The sequence below is a fragment of the Branchiostoma lanceolatum genome, chromosome 9 (assembly GCF_035083965.1).
Source record: "Branchiostoma lanceolatum isolate klBraLanc5 chromosome 9, klBraLanc5.hap2, whole genome shotgun sequence".
In the NCBI taxonomy this organism is placed as follows: domain Eukaryota; kingdom Metazoa; phylum Chordata; class Leptocardii; order Amphioxiformes; family Branchiostomatidae; genus Branchiostoma; species Branchiostoma lanceolatum.
The window spans coordinates 20,233,032-20,255,913 of record NC_089730.1 but is presented as its reverse complement, the minus strand read 5'-3'; the positions used below and the strand labels follow the sequence as shown (position 1 = coordinate 20,255,913).

General features: G+C 41.8%; 3 protein-coding genes across 3 annotated transcripts; 1 reads left to right on the top strand and 2 right to left on the bottom strand.

The window, feature by feature from the left end:
* Nucleotides 1-4,017: 4,017 nt before the first annotated feature.
* Nucleotides 4,018-9,019, bottom strand: LOC136442324 (probable RNA-binding protein 18). The gene is made up of 6 exons (XM_066439116.1): nt 8,864-9,019; nt 7,746-7,870; nt 7,223-7,349; nt 6,127-6,210; nt 5,460-5,533; nt 4,018-5,146 (listed from the first exon to the last, which is right to left on the bottom strand). The coding sequence occupies exons 1-6, from the start codon at nt 8,879-8,881 to the stop codon at nt 4,969-4,971; spliced, it is 606 nt and encodes a 201-aa protein (XP_066295213.1). The 5' UTR covers nt 8,882-9,019; the 3' UTR covers nt 4,018-4,968.
* Nucleotides 9,020-9,049: 30 nt separating this feature from the next.
* On the top strand, nt 9,050-13,610 carry LOC136442318 (ribosome-recycling factor, mitochondrial-like). Its single transcript, XM_066439107.1, has 7 exons — nt 9,050-9,133; nt 9,846-10,013; nt 10,277-10,441; nt 11,197-11,315; nt 11,664-11,755; nt 12,232-12,391; nt 12,863-13,610. Exons 2-7 carry the CDS (start codon nt 9,851-9,853, stop codon nt 12,938-12,940), a joined length of 777 nt encoding a protein of 258 aa, XP_066295204.1. The 5' UTR covers nt 9,050-9,133; nt 9,846-9,850; the 3' UTR covers nt 12,941-13,610.
* LOC136442341 (phytanoyl-CoA dioxygenase domain-containing protein 1-like) lies at nt 12,393-19,873 on the bottom strand. The gene is made up of 11 exons (XM_066439140.1): nt 19,745-19,873; nt 18,343-18,486; nt 18,037-18,115; nt 17,856-17,903; nt 17,610-17,665; nt 17,219-17,281; nt 16,755-16,776; nt 16,169-16,294; nt 15,402-15,518; nt 14,663-14,789; nt 12,393-14,106 (listed from the first exon to the last, which is right to left on the bottom strand). The coding sequence occupies exons 1-11, from the start codon at nt 19,769-19,771 to the stop codon at nt 14,055-14,057; spliced, it is 861 nt and encodes a 286-aa protein (XP_066295237.1). The 5' UTR covers nt 19,772-19,873; the 3' UTR covers nt 12,393-14,054.
* Nucleotides 19,874-22,882: the final 3,009 nt, after the last annotated feature.

Sequence of the window (22,882 nt, the reverse complement as noted above, 5' to 3'; positions counted from 1 at the left end):
ATTGTGGTATTCAGTCTCCCTATAAGTTGAGTTTCCTCAACAGGGCTCACTAAATCCATTCTTGAGCTAAACCTACCGTTATGTTTCAAACACACGACCGCTAATTGTGGTATTCAGTCTCCCTATAAGTTGAGTTTCCTCAAAAGGGCTCACTAAATCCATTCTTGAGCTAAACCTACCGTTATGATTGAAACACACGACCGCTAATTGTGGTGTTCAGTCTCCCTATAAGATGAGTTCAGACTATGAAAGTCTTTCCCCAACAGGGCTGACTGAGGCCGACCCTGAGCCAGTCCTAGCTAGAACTTTGGCAACACAAATGCCATGGTTGACGTAAAGATAGAAAGAAACCATGACAAAGTAGAAAGCCCAACAAAAACGCCTAAAAACACGTCAAAAACCTGCCGGACCCACTCCTCTGCTTGGAGAGTAGTTGATTCCTGCCATGGGGCTAGGACGATCCGCGTGTGTGGCCAACACCGCTTCCCACGCTAAAGTGACCACTCTGAGACAGATGGCCCGTGATATCTACGTCACAGGAAAGGACGTCACAGGAAAGGAGAGAGCTGATTGGCTTCACTATTGAAGCGAAATTCCGTCACCGATCTGTGAAGGAAGACCATTGTTTAGCTCTCTAATGAACGCATGTGAATACAGGAGACCGCTTTACTAATCTTCAAGCACCCACTGTTCCCAAATCAGCCAGCTAGAGAATCTCCAGTCAACCAGAGAACCTCCGGGATTGTAGCACACTTCGTAATGATTAATTCAAGGATACAAAGCATTGGTATTTGGTGTCTTTGGTCTAGAGTCAAGCTACCACACGGTTATTTGCTAGCGCCAAGGTGCCAATAGCACTCCGCACAGCGGGGGAGCCGCAGAAACTGCGGTTTTCCATAATACGCTTCTGAATTGGCTCAGTTCGTAATGAGAGTGATTATACCGGCCACACAGATACTGATATACGTGATGAAGTGAAAAACAAGGTTCAGATAAAATTTCAGATCACTTGTGATTTGCTGCATCCAAAATGATTTCATCGGGTGATCGACTGATTTCTACTTTGCTACTTGTTACTCTCCAAGCAGATGAAAAGTCAGGGTTATAGTTGTTTGTCTTTTGCCTACTCTCCAAGCAGAGGTTGCTGGGGAAGATTGTGACCTTCTTCATATGCCTGTTTTTTTCAGGCCCAAGATAGCTTGCATGACTCGAAAAACGTACAAAGAAAGATCAAACGAGCAGCAGAACAGCTCCAGACGAGTTCAGCTAGTTAGACTGCCCTTTTGGACTGCCAAACAACTGCCTACTGGTGACTCCCAACCAAGGTAAATTATGTGGGCGTTGCTAATGGCGCACAAACATTTAACAGCTCAATTAAGTTTTATTATGTATGGCCTACTAATTTTGCTTATTTATGTGTAAATTGTGTCACCTGTCGGTCTATTCTCACAAGGGACTTAAAATCTGGAAAGAAAGACCGGTGGTTTTGTAGAAACGCCGACACCTGTTTTAAGTCAGGTATCTCAAGGGCTATGTATTCTACAGTAGAAATAAGGACATCAAAATTACAGTGAGAGACTTCAAAAGCTGAAATGGGCCGCTATTGTAAAAAGGCGCTTTGTAGTCGTATGCTAATTCAGCACAACGGCTTCTCCCAAGGGAAAAATGACGCGTGTTTTTGAGGGAAAAAAATGGAACGTAGTCCACAAAGGATCGTGCTTTCTGCTCGCCTGAAGTTGAAGCTGTCCAACACTCCATTGAATTCTGCGACATTTTCCACACTATGAACGCTTTGTCCCACGCACCGCCTTTTGTTCTTGATTGGGTGAATAGAAGAATACAGCTTCCACAAGTTTTACAACGTTGCAAAGTCTTAGTATTTACATGTACGTTTCAATAAAAAAAACTATCACATACTTGGGCTAGAGAAACATTAACCAGTGGGATATTCAGGCGGTTAAATCCGTTACAAAATAACAAAAACACGCTGTCAGGTAAACGAAAATCGTTCAAACAAAGCAGCGCCTCACCTGGCCCACCGCCTCGTACTTGTGATACGTCGGGAAGTTTTCTCTCAGCGACTTCATGAATACCGCAGCGTTCTTGGTTACCGGAGATGACATGGTTGATTCAAGTTGGTCAGCGGACGGTCTTTAAGTAGCTCGGAGCAGATTCCAAGTCGTTAGTAGCTCTAAGATCCGATCACAACTGTGCTTAAGTCGTCCGAGTCTGGCTTACTTGAGTCTTGACGAAACACCTGTGCTGCCTAGCCTGCGTGGGTTGTTTTGTTCTACCGGTTTATGTAAATGTTTGTCCCTGGCCCCGGGGCGCGTTGGTTGGTCCGCCGGGTCTCGTGGTTTTGCATGCGGCTGGGGATGTGGGTCGGTCCCTCGTGGTTACACACGTGCTGTCTGTGTGCTACTTACTGTCCGGTTTTATATCTCACTGATGTTGAACTATTGTAATCGCCCCACGTTTTTGACTAGTTGGCACTGATAAGGTTTTTAGCTAGACCTGTACTTTATACTCTTAGAATCTCATCAAATAGGTTCAAGTAAACTTTTTTAAATCCTTGTCGTATTCTATTTGTATTAAAACATGTACAAATTTTACTGTCCTAACGCAATTCAGCCTTCCAAAAAAGCTGCCATGTTGTCGACATTGTTGGAAATAAGATAAAGCATTTATTATACACGTTCTAGTATTAAAGGTAGCCTCTACAGGCTCCATAGGTTTCTGGAAAAGTACATGTAACGTTAGTAAAATAGAAATTGGCCAAATAGACACATATGATATGCCAGGTTAGCTGGCCGGAAATGCAATTTGCAACCTATGTCACTGTAGTGTCGGCCAGCTACTTATCTGGTACTTGGCTATTTGTTAGAACCTTGGGCATCCCAGCACAGTGCTTGTGGAATCTGAAAAATGACGGTCTATGTTTGAACAGCAAAAAAGTTCTTCGCTGTTAACTGCGTTTTGCATGTGACTGAGGTTGTAGAATATTCCCTCGTGGTCGCACATGTGCTGACTGCGCGCCACTGAGCTCGAGGATTCTCCGTGCCGCACTGCCTGCGGTCGTTAAGTAAGAAAACATGCACTGTTCTCTTGGATGTAAAAGGCACAACGAAGATTCAAACTATCTAATCACATCTTCATGACTGCGTACGTCAATCGAGTCACAAGTAATATGACGGGAACCATACATTTGTTTCTGCGACGATATCCTAAACTTTGCCATATACTAGTATACATGAACATGTCACAGTAGAGATTGGAATTTAGGACAATCGCGGATTGTCCTAGGGCAGATTGGAATTCCAATCTGTCCCAGGATAATCCGCGATTGTTCTGATATTCTATTTTAAACTCTTCTGAATGATAAACAACATTTTGGACGAGCAGAGTTTTATTATAGCACTGGTGTGCTATGTTGAAGGGCGGCTATTCCGGCTAAAACTTTATACATGTATATACAGATAAAATCGTCAATTATACAATTCTATGTAACTTTATATCTTCCTGTTTTTGTTTTGTGAAATATTTGCGCGCCGTTATCAGTCGGCTGTATCCAGGTCAGGGTTCTACTGACCCACCGTAACCAAATGACCGTGAGTAACCTGGCGTTACTATTTGACCGCCAGTAACACGTCTGAAGTTAACGATTGAAAGGCTACACGTTTGTGTAACGAGTTTGCTCCGTGCAAGGACGAAAGGGACCACTCCTGGGCACTGGAAGAACATCTCGTTTTCCTAAAGCCGTAAAGGCCCAGTTACATACGTTGCACAAGCGTAGACCGCCTTGTTATGGAAAATGTCGTCTTAGATCCTTAGATCTTTTCCCCGAGGTCCTGGTCAAATATGCATTACGATCGCAGACGTCGACTGAGGACATTATTGCTAAAGTCGTGCATATTTCATACAAAATCCAGCTGTCACATTGTGTCCCTTTTCGTCATAACAAAATCAATATGCCAGATATTTGTTCCAACAATGAACCACCGAACATGGACACAAATATGGAGGTACTAAATCAGAGAAATGTTTATTTACACAATGATTAACAAGGATATAATGCAATTTGTGTCGCCTGCAAAAATTGCAGCGGCGATCCGAAATAGTAAACAAACATGTAAGGCTTGCAGATTAGTTATAATCATACATATTATTAAGTGAAGAAAAGTTTTCAAAAAGAATAATAAATATATCAAGATACAACTTTTTCAAAGCTAGTCTTACTCCTAGTGCTACAATAAATTTCTATGAACACTGTACTGGTACTTCATTTCAAACGGTCTTTTTCAATTATTGTGCCAGTGTGACAGTGTGGTCCATCCCAGAACTAAGAATACACTAACATATGATATGATATTTCATGATGTTCAGCGTCAATACTGAAATTGAAGCTTCTAGCCGTTGAACAGTTTCTGATGCCTAATATTTTTATATCTCCTGATTGAGTCAAGTAAGAACTCTGAAAACTTTTACAAAAGGTCCCAAGCTTCTAAAGATGACATCAGTTTCAGCCACTTCTCATGATGTCACTCAATTTTGATGACATCACCTTACAAGACCACACAACTGGTGATGTCATCTGCTGTGCTACTCTCCCAGCCCTCAGCAAATCTTGATGATGTCACCTGTGAATTCTGTACAGTTTTGATGACATCATCACACAATACCACACAACTGGTCCACCTGTACATTGTCTCTGCCCTCAGCAGCTTTTGATGACGTCAAATTAAATTGCCACACATGTCCACACAACTGGTGATGTCATCTTCTGCCTTCAGCAAATCTTGATGATGTCACCTTTGAGTTCTGTACAGTTTTGCTGACATCACTGCACAAGTCCACAGAACTGGTAATGTCATCTCCTGTACATCCTCTCTTCCCTCAGCAGTTTTGATAATGTCCCCTTCAAATTTGAATTTTGTACAGTTTGATGCCATCACCACAGAACTAGTGATGTCATCTCCTGCGCCCCCTGTGTGCCCTGCTGTAAGGCTGGTGCCTCTGTCTCGTCCTGTCCTGAGGGCGGGGCTGGGACGGTCCAGGCCTGGAGGAGGAGGAGGAGGAGGAGGGGTCATCCTTGTGTTCCTCCATCATCCTCAGCTTTGCCTCTATGGCCTGGATCTTCACCTGTTTACTGGGGATGGAGGAAGCAAATGAAAGAATAGGAGAATGAAGAAACATACAGATGGATGAGTGAACACTAAACAGGTATATCTGGCATACATGTAGGTGTAGAGAGAAGTAGATAAGGTAAGCACCATATTGAAATGCTTTATCAAACTTACTGACTAGGTACAGAATACAGATACTTAATTTCATATCTGTATGTCATTTCCACAACAACTCACAGCTGAAAATGCATCTGCAGTTTCAGTAAAATGACATGACTCTTCAGTGTACAAAGCAAAAAAACAGATCCAAAGCTCCCACTACAAGATATATCTTACCTAATGTTGGACACCTTGCTGTCTTCTCTTGCACTCTGTAATGTGTTCTTACCGGAGGTCTGCCAGGAGAGGGGCTGAAAACATATAGAATTTGGTTAGACAGCAGCACATAACATTGACACATACTAGTAATTCTGCCGGGTACCCTAAAACTACCACAATAGATAAAAATAAGTACTGTAATTGTAAATGCATTTAAGTTCGCGTGGTTTTAATTTGGCAGAAGGGACGAAATGGAGTGATCATGTTTCATCATGGTGATTTTGAGTTCACATTTGAGAAAATAGTAGCCATGGTAGACAAGGGTGTCAGAGGGCAAAGAATATTTCGCAGTGGTTTTAAGTTCGTGGCAAAGAGCTTACCACAAAAAACGCGAACAGAAAACCACGGCACCACAAACATTTCTGCATTTACACTTACAGTATATTGAGGCCTGTCCTAACTGTGCATACTTTGAGGATTACTGAAAAAATCTGGGTTCTTAGAGCTGACGTTGAAAAGTTTTCAAGTAGCAATTCCAATAGGTCTAAAAAAGTCCAGTTTTTGCCACTTTAAGGGATCCAGGAATTTACATGCTGGCACTCTTTTTAAAAGAGGCTGTAGCTGTAGACACTTTTAGCTGTTTAAATGTTAAACTGTAAATTTAAAGATGAATAACCCAACTCACCCGTGGTGAATGTGCCCACCTGACCACCAGTTTTTTGGACAGCGCCATCTTACCATTCATGGCCTGGATGCACTTCTCAGCCTCCTGGGATAAAACAAAGCACATGTGATTCACTTTCAGAATCTTTGTTATAAGGAATACTGAAGACTTGCAAACAGTTAAGCTGTAGGACTTTCTAGCTTTCCCCAAAGAAATTTGATGCCCTGGCTGTATTGATAAAGGTCAATAGAACAAACCAAACAGACAAAAAGCTAGTCTGATATCCATACTATTGACTTCTAGTGACACTATGTCTGTAACATAGTGACATGGTTTGGATAGGCATTCTGAATTTCAATCCCTGATAGAAAAAAAATTCTTTAAAACTTGATTCCTAAAATAGTGTGAGCCAATCAGACCAATTATGAGTATCACTACATGTGTTTTATCTTGGGATCCAACCTAAAAGTTTATTTCTTGACCTAGCTGCAAAATTTCCATCTGAGAAGTAAGACCAGTAATATCACTAGTCTTGAAAGTTGGATAGGGCTTCCTTTGTAAAAGTCTGCAAGCCATTAATTTCCCATTACTGACTGTCAGTCCTCCAGTGTCAAACCCCCAGGGGCAAAACAACACCTCGCCATGGAACACTAGCAGGACAACCATGAACCTGACCCCTACATCTGACCTCTATTAACCTCTGACCTCTACAGTGGTTCTGTTTACCGTAGGGGGAGGACTAACATTATTGGCAATCAGAGTCTGGACATGGTTCTGATTTAAGCTAAGGCTGAGCAATCCACATCATTGACTCTGGGACAAAGATCTACTAGTACACATAGAAGTTAGAACTGGTGTAAAGAACATAGCTACTAGTACTGAATGGCAGAAAGAGAATTACATTCGTTTCGTGATCATGATAAGATGCTTTCCGACATAATCAGACAGAGGTCATTTCTTTGGAGGGGGGGCTGTATTCTTTCATTCTTTGTGGTTTATTGAATTCCAGTTATCACAGCAAATTTTTTGCTCTGCCTTACTTGCCAATGAGTGACCCCCGGGCTGTCCTATAGTTAGTTAGTTAGCTTGATACTGAGTTAACGAGTGTATATCTCACCTCTCTAGTCTCATAACTAACGAAGCAGTACCCCCGTGGCTGCCCCTCGTGAGGCCCGGACTTGTGGAACAGGAAGTCCAGCTGTCTCACCGAGCCGTACTTCTTCACCAGTTTCAGCAGATGGAACCTGGGAAAATGTATCAAGGTAGTGGTATCACTATCAGGGACATGAGTAAAAAGTCACTCAAAACAGCAACTCGTTTGTTTGAGGTTATAAGATATGATGATGGTTCTTTTCTCTCTATCTGTCTCACTCACTCACTGACTCATTCACTCACTCACTCACTCACACTAACACAATATCTCTCATCCATTCATTCACTCACTCATTCATTCATTCACTCACTCACTCACTCACTCACTCACCCACTCATCACTCACTCACCCACTCATCACTCAGTCACTCACTCACTCACTCACTCACTCACTCACTCACTCACTCACTCACTCACTCACTCACTCACTCACTCATCAATCTCTCCATCCTTCCCTCCCTCATTCCCTTCCTCCTTCTATCACTCACTCGGTAAGTCGTGTGTCCAGGTTGCCAATCCACAGCCTGTTCCCGTCCTGTTCCGGCGCGTCCGACAGCAGCGAGGCGTTCTCCAGAGGGAGGGGTTCTGTCGTCTTCTCCGCAAGCTTCGCCGCCTGGAATGTAGGGATGACATAATCTTGATAAAGACTGTAATTCAAATCAGACTGTACAATAATGTACATCAGAAATATTGAAGTTTTTCTGGCTTCGTATGCAGCATGCACAGTAAATTTTCATCTTTCCGCTTGGTACCCCAGAACCACCAATTTTTTTAACAGTGTTATTGAGGCTTCAAAACTGTCTTGAACACCTGGATGTGCATACCTACGTAAGGGGTTATTTGATTCAATTTCTATTCAAATATTAAAATCATAATATATCACAATAGTATATTAATTCACTACTACTACTACTATAACGTAACCAGTTAATTTAGCCGGCTATCTTTGCCCAATATGATTATGAATGCAAATTAACCGGTTAAATAAGGGTTTTAGCAGGTTAATTTGAAACCACCTCCACTTCACATTGGCAAAGATACTGGCTAGAGTAACAGGGTAAATTTATATGAATTCAACCAGCTATGATAGGCTTCATATAAATGGGTCTTAGATAGCTATAGGACACCTGGCAGAATTGTGAGAGTTGACATAACCCGGTTCATGATATAAAACAAAATACTCTCTCTTTATTCAATACAACTTACAAGGACAGATATCTAGATGTACAGTGCCTACTGCTTCAATGAGTTTTACAGAAACTGCCATGCTCAAAATTACAGATTGATTTTGTTATTTTATGAGATTAGTTAATCAATGCAGGAATTCGATTCCACATCTCTAAAAACGACCAGACGTAACCGGAGCGACGTAACCTTTCATTCTTTGATTCTCACTTTTCTCTCTATTCCAAATTTCCAACTGGACAGCTTGCCCTACACCATATAATGTATGACTACCCGAAATGTGTACTAGTACATATGTCCGAATAATATTCAAGGTGAATATTATTCGGACATATGTACTAGTACACACAACGCCCCCCTCCCCATCCACACACACACACACACAACAACAACCTGGACAAATAAAGAAATGCCGACTTACCTGAAACTCAAACGCCATTTTCCTGTACAGAGGAGCTTTCTTTACGCAACTCCGCAAACCCACCGGGCCTTACAACTCCGCCCGGGCCCAACAAGCCGCTAATGTTTCCCTTCTGCTGTGTCAAAAACTGGTAAAGTGAAAACATTCATCTGACCCGGAAACGGAAATCAAAGGTGAAAGGTTACAGACTGGCTGACCCCTAGAGCTACATGAGGAGTTCGTCTGCAAACGTTTGTTTGTGAGTTTAGCAGCAAAGTTCGACTTATATAGGTTTGTAGGAACGTTCCTTATGTGATGATATTGATAGAGAAATTAAGTAACAGTTTGTGTTAGCTGAAAACAGATAATTTTTGTGCGTCGGAAAACACGGGCTGACACTGACAGTCAGTGTAGCCGTTGTGTGGGGGAGGGGGGCACCAGTGAGGCATAATAACGTTATACTTATACATAACATTACCTGCCTTGGCAAGACTTACAGCTATTTATATGGCAGTAGCAAATAGTACAATGCACACTCTTTCTTTCCCCGTACCATCCCTCAGTGGAACACCCTGCCTGGCAGGGTTGCGACGGCTCCCACCGTTGAGTCGTTCCGTGCCAGGCTGGAGGCCTGCCCGCCTTAGCCCGGGACCTCAACTCCCCCCCTACTTTGCCCCTGAAGGGGCTATTTGGGGGTATCATATGTAGATGTAGATGTAGATGCATAGCTCTATCTGCTTTTCGCTTAGATTTCGAAATGTCTTCTAGTTTCTGAAATCTTGAGCATCTAAAAGTCAATGTGCCTAAAAGTCCTTGGCATATGTAACATTAACCTTTTATTTTGTTAAACGTTATGTTTAGAATGGAAAAATTTTTAACATTATCATCATATGTTTTACTGTGACAACCTAATAAGATGATTAACTTTAAGCATTACTTGAAACTCCGGATATGCAGGACTTCAAAGTTGTTTAACTTAATTTCTTATTTTCCCCAAAACCAGATTCAATGTCGCTGATGAGAAGTATCATCTGGCTGCAGCCATTGGTCAGCTGTGCCACCTCCATCATCAGACAACCTCTCAATCATAGGCGATCAGCCAATCAGCTTCTCTCCTGTAGATCACATGACCTGGTGAAAATCATTGCTGTTAGGCACTATGCAAAGAAAGGTGATGTTTAAGATTATCTCTTGTTTTATTCTTATGCACTTTGCTACGGCTCACAGTTTTAGCCAAGTACACCGGGTCATCCCAACTCTTCTCAATAACTTGAATAAGTGTGTTGGGTTCTTTTACGTGGAGAGATTTTGCCGGACAATAATCTAGTCCTGACAGTCCTACATACTTTGTCAGCTGGTCTGTACCTATCTAAGTATAGTAGAACTTCAGTCTTCATTATTATGGTGTTTCTTGAATTCTTCTATTCCTTGCAGGTAAGAAGCCTCAGAAGGGGGGAAAGGGCGGAGGTCGTGTGGAGATCAACTCCTCTGTGGGGTCAGAGGTCACAGACATCGAGGCAGTCCGAGGGAAAATGCAGAAAGCTCTGGATGCGCTGAAGGAAGAATACGTCAAAAACCTCTCACTCAGAACTTCTGTAGGTAGGTAGTCAGGGTTATGGACTGAGATCACCTTAGGGGTTTCACAGGGTATTGTGTTAGGACCACCTACCTGTATCTTCCTCCTCTATATCAGTGACATCTCTGAATCAGTTGGGTCTAGTAAGACTGACTGACAACAGTTTCTCGTTAAATCGTATCATACAAAAGCTATAACAACACCTACTAGTACCATACAAATTGTAACAGTGGGGGTTCAAGCGCCTCCAACTGACCAGTCTAACTGGTCGCGACCTTTTAGCCTAGTGGTTAAGGCGAGCGTGCCTGTGATCTGGGCTGCCGGTTTCGGCGTGGGTTCGAATCTCGGTTGGGATCACTTGTTTCTACTCGCTCCTTTGATTTGTTTCACTGGTTCCCACACCGGCCCTGTGAGTAACGATCAGATCACACAGGGAATATCGTACTCGGAGACTCGGGACGAATCTAGAAAGAAAAGGGGGAGTAGTGTAACAGTGGGGATTCAAGCGCCTCCAACTGACCAGTCTAACTGGTCGCGACCTTTTAGCCTAGTGGTTAAGGCGTGAGTGCCTGTGATCTGGGCTGCCGGTTTCGGCGTGGGTTCGATTCTCGGTTGGGATCACTTGTTTCTACTCGCTCCTTTGATTTGTTTCAAAATGCAATGTTGGTGCATCAACATTATGATGATAGAACACTGCAAATTGCCAGCCTTACAATTCAGATTTAAGTTTAATCCACTGTACATGATAAACTCTCCCAATGTTTTATGTAATTTGCAGGTTCTTTAGACAGCATCTCAGTCCAGACAATAAACGGAAGATTTCCCCTGAACCACCTGGGTCAGATCGTCATGAAGTCTCCACAGATGTACCATGTCAACATGGTGGGGGCACCTCAGGTCAGTGACCTAACCTGAACTCTGACCCCAGAACTCTAACCCCTGAACCCACTGGGTCAGATCGTCATGGAGATGTATAATATCAACATGGTGGGGTCACCACGGGTCTGTGACCTAACCTGAACTCTATCCTCTGAACTTCAACCCTTGAACCATCTGGGTCAGAAGTCATTCAGTCCTCTTCTACACTTTGCCACTTTTTAGAAACTGTACATGTAAGGCCATCAGACAATCACAGTTCTTGTTTTAAAGCCAGCCATCCAATCACATCTTGATACACTCCACATTCCAGGAACTTCTTTTTGCTGTCAGCCAATCACATGTCTTGTATCATTTCCCTCCCTCCAGGAAATCCCCTCAGTCCTGCAGGCCATCGGCCAATCAGGGATGAACTTGAACCCCATCCAGGAAGGCAACGTCATCAAGGTACCCATACCCAAGTGAGTGAGACTTATCCTCATGAGTAGCATCAGACTATTTGACATCATTACTTAACAAGGGTTTAAAACTCTGTCAATAGTCTCACTCGTGAAATGTTATCAAAGCATACTAGAGCTGGGTTTTGGATTCATTATACAGGAGTACTTAGCCTGTGTTTTAGTCGGGCTGGCCGCTAGCTAGGAGCACGGTTTTGTCAGGCTACAGGAGAAGCTATGGTTTTTAAATTTGACCACGTAACAGACCCAGCTTGAACTAGTTTAAGGTCAGAGTCTTTGTCAAGGAATGAGCAATCCACCGCTGAGATGACATCACGTTATGCAGATAAGACACGCAACTCGGTGAGCAGTCGATCATAAGTCGCAGAAAGTCTGTGGCACCCCCCCCCCCATCTCATTTACATCAGGGCTTGCTACCATCTCTCAACATTAACAGCAGATTTCAGTGTTTGATGCTGAAAGGTTTTTGTTTTTCCAAGAGTTACCAAGGAACACCGTGAGAACCTAGCCAAGAAAGCGAAGACAGCGTGCAACAAGACAAAGGATCAGATCCGAGACATCAGGAACCAGGCCATGAAGGAGGCTAAGAAGGCGAAATCAACCGTCTCAGAAGACACAGTAAGACTAGTAGAAAAACAGGTGAGGTTGTCATGCTTTTTATTGATCTTTTTTTTCAAATATCTTTTTTTTCAATTAGTCAAAAGAAGTTCAATAGTATTTGGCAGACAATCAATTGTTATCATAGCCTGAAATTTAGCTGATTGGCACAGCACATTTATCTAAAACATAATCTAAAAAAAAGATGACATTGACATCATTATATTATAGTCTGAATTTTAGTTGATAGCCGTTGCTAGCGGCTAGCGAAGTTGGGAGCGAACAAAAGCTGACAAGGCTGAACTCCAGGCTAGGTCATTAACCCCAGCCATTGAGGTTTTGTAAACAGGCTAGATTTTAGGTCATTTCCTGAGGGATCAGTGTGCAGTGCAACACTGCCCTCTGTTGATCAGTTAGGAAACTGCAGGTACCATGATAACATGCTCACGTGTAAGAGGTTTGTGCTCTTTGGGTGTTTTCTCTCGTTAATAACATATCCATTTGTTATTTCAGGTTCAGCAGCTAACAGATGATTTCAATGGTAATGCAGAGAAGATATTAGAAGCCAAGAGTAAAGAGTTATTGAAATAGTACTTATTAGTTATAAGTAAATGGAAGAAACCACACTACATGTATATGCATGAAATGCTGTCACACAATTAAAGCCAAACTATAACTGAAGTCAATATGAAGGCTTAGAATGATCATCAGTTTGAACTTACTAGTACCTTCACCCTGATAGCTGAAATACAAAATGTTGATGCTAAGAAACAAAAATCAACAGGAATAGTTGCAGAATAATAAACACTGTTGAAGAACAGCGTCTCATTTATGGCAAAATTTATTGTTTTAATGAAGTCGTTAGTTTTGCCACTAAGAACAAACAATATGCGTTTATTGTAGCCATACATTCTAACACAAAGCACATGTCAAATGTCCAACAGATATACCTTCATTAAGATTAAAACATCAACTTCTCTTACATCCTTACAGTATACATATATAGAAGAGAAAAAACGCTTCCTGCCAAAAGTTCACCTCTATACTCATCTGTATAAAAGCACCAATGATATAAGTCTGTACAATCACACAGGTACAAATCTTATACTGGCTCTTCATAGCATTTTGTCAACCGCAGTTAGACAAAAAAGTACATTTTGGTAGAAATGTTTAAAGTGATCTTCATTTTATATCCTGGCAGTGTCATCTTAAAAATATAATTGACTATTGAAAAAATAAATTATCATTTTGTTACAAATGTTCTCTATTGTAAATATCTTCCTGTCCACATTATGTAGGTTATGAGGGTTGAATGACATACGATTGTCTGAGACTGAGAGTATATTGTATAGTACCCACTGGCAATAACCAAACAGTTCCTACACAGCTTGTATTCTATCTGTATCTGTATCTGTATCTATATAGCCGGTATAACCGCCCTTTGGCAGAACACAGCAACTTCACAGATATGTGGCATGGCAGCAGCTGGTTATATTATACTGAATCACCTTCTTGTTATAACTAACCTTTGCACATCTAGCTGTAAGTGTTGTCTATCTAAATATGCTGCCCTGGTAATAGAATTCTTTTAAAATCACGTATGTCATTTGATTAACTTTTAAATTCATCCTCAAAATGAAGTTATAGGACTCTTAACACTGTGATGATATATTCCCTGAAAACTGTCCCTGCAGACAGGAGAATTTCACTGGAAGCTGTAGAGGCTGGGGAAGGGGTGCTCCTCTGTAGGCTGCTGCCTGTGGGACAGATAGAGTACACTTCATCAGAATTGAGTATTTAAGAAATAAAGGAAAAAATTTTCATGAACTTGAAAAATGGATGCTACTGCTAATCAGTTTGCTATGATGTCAAGGGGAATCACTGCATCCTAAATTGGATTTTTGTCACCGTTGACTTAATGGGAATATCATGCAAAACGTATGACTAGTATGACTAAAAGGACAACAAAAGACACAAAGCGTTAAAAGATTTTTAGCATTGAATGCTCCGTCAAATCGCTCGGCCGCAGCGAGGTCACCAACATGTTGCAGCTTCAGTGAGATACCTGCTTTAACTGGATGGGGAAAAATCAGTACACATAGAGTACAACACAGGGTATTCTGTATCACCCAAGGTACCAGCCCATCCAACCCGCGGGAGGGTTGGGACCGAGGGTGATGCAGAATACTCCGTATTGTATTCTACATGATGTGTATATGTACTGATATTCTATGGAAGCCCATGTGATAACCCAAAGTTATCACCCGGCCTGTTTTCCTCGGCCCAGGTATGACATATATAAGACTCTCTCACCAGTTCTCGCTGCTCCACTGCCCCCCCTCCTGTTCGTACATGTGGAAGGTGTAGATGTGGCGCGACTTGTCCGACCGGTTCGCATCGCTCTTATGAACCACCTCGCCGTGAATCAGAACCAGGGCCCCTGGACGGAGGAACGCAAAGTCGTGTCATTAGGAGACCTGCTTCTGGATCAGAAGGTCCTGGGTTTGAATCCTGACCTACTGATTCAAATCAGTCTAATACCGTAACAATAGCCACAACTAGAGCATGTTTAAAAGCCTGTGAAACTTTCACCTAATATCATGATCAGGATGTCGGGTGTTTGAATCCTGACCAATTGAAGTTCTGAATCTGTAGGGCAGCCTAGGCTATACTTAAACTACTGGTAGGAGCCTGGGTGCCAATTACGATTACAAATGGGGCTCCTAGACTCGCTATCTAGGAGCCCTGGAAGTAATCGGATGGCAGCCAGGCCTGGATGCTCAAGCCATTTCAAAGGAAAGCCACAGCTAGAGCATGTTCAAAAGCATAGTATCAAACTTACATCTTGTGTCATGTTCTTATCACAATATCAGTCAATGCAGTTTACCAATCATGACACTGACACCTTTTCTGGTATATTGCTAGCTGTTTTTATTGTTTTTTAGCTGATGATATTTGTAGGCTGGTATATGTAACGATGTTACATGACATTGTGTTCAGTATCATCATGTTACTTTTACAATACTATCATGCACCATACTCCAAGTCCCACCTTTTTTCACCTCCCCTGGTATGAATTCCTCATCCCTGTAAACCCTGTCCTCCCCTCTGAAGATAGTGGGCGGGTCCGATCCTTCAGGGTTTCTCACCATTCTCCTGGTGATGCCATCTGGAGAAACATGACAATGTGGAATCAGATGTACCTTAACATAATTCACACTACATACTGAGGTAAAGGCACCTCCCTGTCTTTTTGTGCAAACATGACAACATCAGATCCTGCATATGTTTTAAAAAACTAATACAGCATATGCATATACAACATGTCATTCTTACATGTACTGCATTACCCCAAAAAATGTTCTGTGAGAAACTTGGAGATAAAGCGGTGAACTAGAAAAAGTACTGACAGGTTTCTTAAGTATTTTTGTTGTTCTCATTCTTTGCGCTCCTTCAGTCTGGCCAGAATTAACACATACACCTCCGGGCACCTGACCCTCCCCTGTCGATAATGTATTGGTCCCTTACCTCAAACAGCATTCTCGCTGAGTCAGCATGTTTTCTAGGCTCTGATTGGTCAGTTTTAGCCAGTGCAAAGCGAAATCCTGTAAGCTGATTGGCTATTTCTTAGAGCGCACTGACCTAACTAAAGCAGGAAGTAGAGTGCCCTGACCTAACTTCAACTAGAGGCTATAAAAGGAAGTGCGGTACCACTCTTTGTCATTCTGATGAAGACTTTTGAATAAAAGGTCGAAACCGGTAAAATCGTTGTGTCTCAGTCCTCATCCTTCTGACGCCCAATCGACTATGGTCCCTTACCTGTGTAAGACTTGGGGATGAACCACAAACACCCGTTGGTGGTGGTGCAGTCCTCCAGAGCGATCCAGAACCCCACCAGCCGCATGGGGTCCGTGTACAGGAAGGTCGAGTCCTGGTGGGGGACAACTGGGGAAAGGTGGTGGGTGTAGAAATAAGACTAGTCATCAGACTAGATAAAGTTCCTTTGGAAATGGATGAAAATCCATTGACAACTCTATAGATTATACATGTATCCAAAGCATCTCACTAACACCCACTTACTCGCTTACCAACCAACAGAACAATCAGCAAATTAACCACATTGTGCAAAAAGTATCAAAAAAATTAAAGAGTTAGATATTACAGATAGCATCCACTGTCTTTCATCGGTGACTGAGAAAGAGCAACTCTTAAAGAGACATTACCAAGTTGCATGGCTCATTTTTTTCACACCATTATGTCATATGTTTAATCTTCATCAAATGGAAGTTTAATCTTCATCAAATAATCAGCCAGTTAACCATGCAACACTGGTAAAAATAATTATGTCACCAATGAGGTAAAATTATATAATGGAAAGAAGCATACAAAGACATATAGAACATACCTACTGCTCCTATCTTTGGGGGCTGAAAAAAAATTACAATCATGTTAATTTAAAAAAAATGACTTGTGTTGCACAGTGATCACACAGTGATACATGAATTGTAAAATTTACATTTCTCTTTGGCATGGTAGAGCCCAAGCCAAAAAAGCTATTGTGTCTTAGACTTAGATAAGAAGAAATGTAAGGAGAAGGAGTGCTATATAAAAATATCAAAAGAGAGTGAAGAAAAACTGCATCTTTCAAGCATATTTGTTGAGACAACTTAACTTTGTACACTGCAGTAATGAATCATTAACTAGTCAGCACGGTCTGATACATTTCTTGTGTCTGTAGCTGAGCAAAACAAGGAGCCACATTTTCAAACATCTCTAGATATATAGCTAGAAAAAACGAGATGTAATATAAAGGGTCACTGTTTCAGAATCCTTGCATTTCACACATCTTCTAAGGTTTGTCTTCCTCACCTTGAGAATCACCATGCCTTGGGGGACGGCAGGATTCTTCAGACCGAGATTTCTGGCAATATTCTGAAGTAGAACACACCAGACGGTTGGTATACAGTAATATTCACTTCAGATGGTTAGTATACAGGTATCTTGCTACATATCATCGCCACTGCAATGGAGGTCGGTTTATTAAGTACTGAGGTCTTAACCATGTGTAATTACATATTTTTAAACACCATGCATTTTCATACTTGGAATACATTGTGATACTTATTATGTCTTTCTAAAAACTTTATGCAAACATCAAAAACACTAATAGTTGAGTGAAAAAAACTCAAAAGAAATGTTGAAATCAATAGAAAAACAGCAGAAAGATGTAACTCTTTAGGTCATATCATAATTTTCTTACCTTCATTTTTTCACTAAAAGTGATTCTCTTGAAGACAGGGTCTAAAATATGCAGCCCTATGTGGAGAAAAACGTCTTAGAATAATTTTTTTCTTTTTCTAAATCACAAACTTACACATCTACTACATTTGTATTGTAACCTCAAGCATTGTTTGCATCATTTGTAGTTTTAATAGTAAAGTTTAACAAAGCAAAATGTTCATTCAATTTGACTCTTGAAATACATCGAAATATACTTTCGACTCACCGTGGCCAATTTTGTTGAGAGCTTCCATTTTTGGCTTCGTAAGATTTCCTGAGATATAAACAAATAAACAAACAATATACTAGTATGCGAACCTGTAAACATGACAGCTATGGAACTTTTTGAATAGCACAATAAGATATATTACCAGTTAGAAGGAAAAAAAACAGCCCCCAATCCTCACCTTGTTCATCGATTGCGTCCGTCTCGAAGAAGAACCTGATTTTATCCCCACTCGTCATGAAGTAGTCATCTGTTTTCTGCTGTTCTTGGAAAAAAGACATGTATTGATCAGTGAAAAAAAAAAGTATAACTTTAAGTTTTAGCAGAGAGGTATTATTAAAGTGCATTGGGTTTGTGCGCTGGCGGGCCCGAGTTGGATTCCCGGGAGCCAGGAGACCGTAGTACTCGCCTCGTGCATTTCAACTGTTCCACAAACAATTGAAGAAGAGTGCTGTGAAGGATGAAAGGAATTTTCATAACGTCCTACCTTATTCCCACCGACAAAGGTGGTTAGTGGATGGTCCTCCGGGTTGTGTTGCTCGTCCACTATTTTCTGTGTCTGCGCCCGGATCTCGGCTACTTCCTCCGATGTCAGGAAGTCCTCCATGATGAGGTAACCCTGGTCGTAGAACTGGGGGGAGGGGGCAGGAATATAGGGGAGATTGCAAGGTGACAGGTCAAAACGTTTATTACCTTCCCAGAGAAGGCTATGTTTTCACAGCCTTCGTGTGTGTGTGTGTGTCCTTCCGTCTATCAAGACGATAACTCAAAAATGCCTGGATGGATTGTCTTTATACTTTGTAGGTTGGTACAACTGTACTTAGTAGGTAGGTCTTCTTGAGATGTCGAAATGATTAGATTTTGGGCTCCCTAGCGGCTTTCTATGGTACTGCAGTGGAACTTCTGGTTTTGATATCTCGTGTTCTGGACATGGTATGGTCACAGTCAAGTACGGCCAGTCTGAGTAATGAGTTGGTTGGTTAGTAGGTTGGTAACAACTTTGTTGGTTGGTTGGCTGGATGGTTGGTTAATCGGTTGATGGGTTGTTTAATTCGTTGTTATGTTGGTTAGTTGGTTGATAGGTCAATTGGTTGGTTAATCGTTTAATTCTAAATTTTGATGTAAAACGCTGAGACTGAGGAGGATCCTTACTAAGTACATCTGCTTGAGATTAGACAGGCCACATAAGGGTAAGACCTCTACTTTTGTTCTAAGACGCTATGCCCATGCGGGGTTTTGTCTAGTATTGTTATGTACTAGTAGATGTAAGTACGTGTTTTTTGTCACGTAGACCCGCAGTACTAATCAGCTGACCCGGGGTCAACAAGTCGGTAAACAATTTTCTGCTGTGGTCAGCACTGTCCATCTGAACTACAAGAAATGTTCATCTTAACTACATCAAATCTATATGAAAGAACCGAGGAATAATTCCACGACAGCTGTATTTTTATAATCAAAGCTGAGGCATGATAATATTTTACGTTTTCAGCACGTCTATTATAAAGCAATTGTTTTGACGTGTGCGATTGCGAAATCCGGTGCTTTCCAAAGCTGCCGAGCAAAGGGGCGGTGTGTCACTAAGCGTTAATAAACAGCTTATACGTGACCCATTTGTGAAAATTCTGTTGCTTAACAGTGCAAATAACTAAGTGAACAAGTCTGAACAATCAGAAATCTTCAGTCGTGCCGTTTGAGACCAACCAAGGACGTCCGGATTGCTGTAGCCTCACGAAGCTTTCCACGAAATCGTCTTCCGGGAGGGACGTAAAACGGGGGTCCCGTGCTCGAGGAGGTGCCTCGAACACGTTAAACAGCCTCATTACCCTACACATTGGGTACCTGCCTGTGGCACTAGCTGCAAATACACCTGATATTTTTTAGGAACTCACCTGTTTTGCTTGTTCAGGGGTCGCCATCTTGGATCACCTTTGACCTGTCCTTGGTACTGAGATGCCATCTAGCGACTGTGTCTTACCTTGCAGACTAAAACTTTCTGTTTGCGATGAGGCTATGTTTAGAATACGTTGAGATTTCCTTGAATATATGTCACACCTGAACATACCCAGTTGCATTAAGGCACACGTATCTAAAAACCGGTTTAACCGCACGTTGGTGCAATGCAACACGCGCGTCTGCGAGGGTGTAGCGAAGTGCATTTCACCCTTCCAATCTTATCTGTCTCTAAGTGTTGTTTACTGTCGTGTGATAACGGGGGTTGCCCTACCTTAGGACGCGCCCTAACTTAGGACGGATTTTTTAGTGATCTTGTTATGCATAAGTACGCCGTGTTTGTGTCCACTGACTATGCTCATAAGGAAGATAGATAAACCAAGTCCATGCACATAATTTTTATTTGCATTCAAAACATATGTGTACATACTCATTTCTTGTTTTGTCGAGAATGGTATTTTGACAATAATGCTGCAACGCTGAGTAGAGGGTCACTGCGTAGCTAGACGGCCCGACACCTAAATATACGACCTGTGCCAAGCAGATATACAACTATCATACACATAAGAAATATAACTTCATAAAACACAAAAAATTGGGTCTTTAAGTGTTTGTTGAGAAGAAAACCGACCAAAGAAAACAACGTAAACATTGCTGCCGTCTGGCAACGTTGTTTTCCCGCCATTTTTTTGAGCCGCGATGGTGACGGACGGCGATTCAACGCACAGCTTTGTAACGCTCTAACATGTGATTGGTACCGTCTATGAAAAGGAAACTGAATACAGATATGGCGAAGATATTTCCCAATAAGTAGACGGAGTATTGTTGATGTAAGCGGTGTTGTTTTTTCGTAATGATTTTGTAAGTCGGGTCGCATGCAAGACGTACGTCGGACCGCGCGCAAAGTGCGTAGTAGCCTATTTCCCGCCAAAACATGAGCTAGGATGCGCTACATATAGCCCTTCTCACATGACGTTAGAAGTGCACACAGTCAAAATTTTCCGGTCAAAAGAAAGCTAGAATATAGCAGACTTCAAGCCTTATTTACATTTCCCTAACTTCATCACCAACTTCCGAAGAGAGCAAAATTACCAAAGCGTACTAAGTTAGGCACACTATCTGGCGTAGCACTAAATCAGAAGGTACATTCGTGAAAATGTCTCACAGCGTTTGCCGCTTGTAACTCGGAGCGTGAAGGGCCCATGAACAATATGAATACATTTCTTGTCCATGTATGTTCTTTAGATGAATGTGTTCAAAATTCATTCATTAAAACATGACCATTCTCTGGCAACCAGGATTGGAGCGCCGTGAGTTCGAGCGCGTAAAAAAACGTCCTATGTTCGGGCAACTCCCGTTAGTAATCATTGATGAATGAGACTGTCTCTCAACAATAGTCACACTGGGTTTGAAGAACGAAGTTTTAGACACAACGATTATGGGAGGAGAAAATCTAAACCCAACTGTATATATTGCAGTGTATCACACTGTACTTTCCCAGCAATAGATTTTCCTCATGTCTGCAATGATATTCACCCTTTGGTTCTATGTAAGCCCTGCTGTAAATATTATCTATTCACAGATTTCGCATCGAATATATTTCAAACCACAAAGTTATCACGAATAGAAAAATACGATTAATGGAATCCACGATATGATAGCCAAAGTCTGGTCTATCAGACGGTCTAATTCCATGATTTTCAGAGGCAAACATTTTTCAGAGTTTTATCATGACCTGCTGAGGTCCATAACAACCCACTGTATTATTTCTTTGTTTTCCATTTACTGTTCGAAAAGAAGACGAGGGTAAAGGAGGAGGCTTTGCTTGTCAAACATGTTACAAAATGCAGTTTAACCTGGAACAAGAGAGTGATTATGGGGTAAGATAGTTTGTAGTAAACTTCATTTTGAGCGCGGTTTGGAGAGGGGGTCTAAACGTGAGAAAAAAAGTTAGAGCAAGGGGAGCCACAGCAACGCAAACCCCTTCAGAGCCTCGTGTTATTTGTGTCAACAAAAGATCCCAGGCGTGCTGACCTTAGGTAGCGCCCAGACTATGTGATATGACGAAAAAACATTTTTCACTGTCACACAGAAAAATTTCAAAATACGCACGGCTACGTTTAACAGCATCATAGCAGACCAGTCTTTAATGTCTGTTTTTGAAGTCAATTTTTCTGAAAAAAATTATCCGATTGGGCAGCAGACAGTCAAAACGTATCTGCGAACAACGCCAGGATCATATAGCCGATATTTGAAGGATTTCTAGTGACTTTGTGACACGGTAAACGCTGTATCTTCTTCCCAGAACAAAAATCAGTCTAGAAGACTGTTTTGGGGCGAGAAATGTTGTCACCTGGCGTGTACAGTGACCGGACTCTGCCATCCATTATTGGAGGTAGCCAATTTGAACTAATTCTGTGTCCTCAGAGCGCACGCCGCTGGGGTCAACGTCCGCTGGAGTCAACGTCCTCAGTTGATTGATGTAACCCTGAAGTGTCAGGCCAGCAAGACATGTTGATCTTGTCTTCTTCTCACGCCAGATCGCCGTGTAATGCTCACAACTTCGGTCTGGCATGAAACCTTTCAACTAGTAAACGTCGATTCTTCTTAATTTGGTTACAGATTAACGATATTTGTCATAACCATGAATCACAAAGTAGTCATCTTGAGTGTGTAATGATCACATGATGCCGCCCATAATTGGAGGCATCTGACTTGAACTAGTTCTATTTCCAGTGACTTTGTGACACGGTAGACGTTGTGTCTTATTCCCAGGACAAAAATCATCCAAGAAGACTGTCTTGGGGCGAGAAAAGTTGTCACCTGTAGTGTAAAGTGACCGCACTCTGCGATCCATAATTGGAGGTAACCAATTTGAACTAATTCTAAGTTGCTCCGTGCACGCCCCTGGGCTCAACGCCTTCAGAAGACTGTTGATTGATGTAACCCCGAAGTGTCGGGCCAGCGATACCTGTTGATCTTGTCTTCTTCTCACGCCAGGTTGTCGTGTAATATTAAATGCTTATGAATTTGGTACTGCATTAAACCCTCGAAATGCCGACTTTACCATGGTAAAC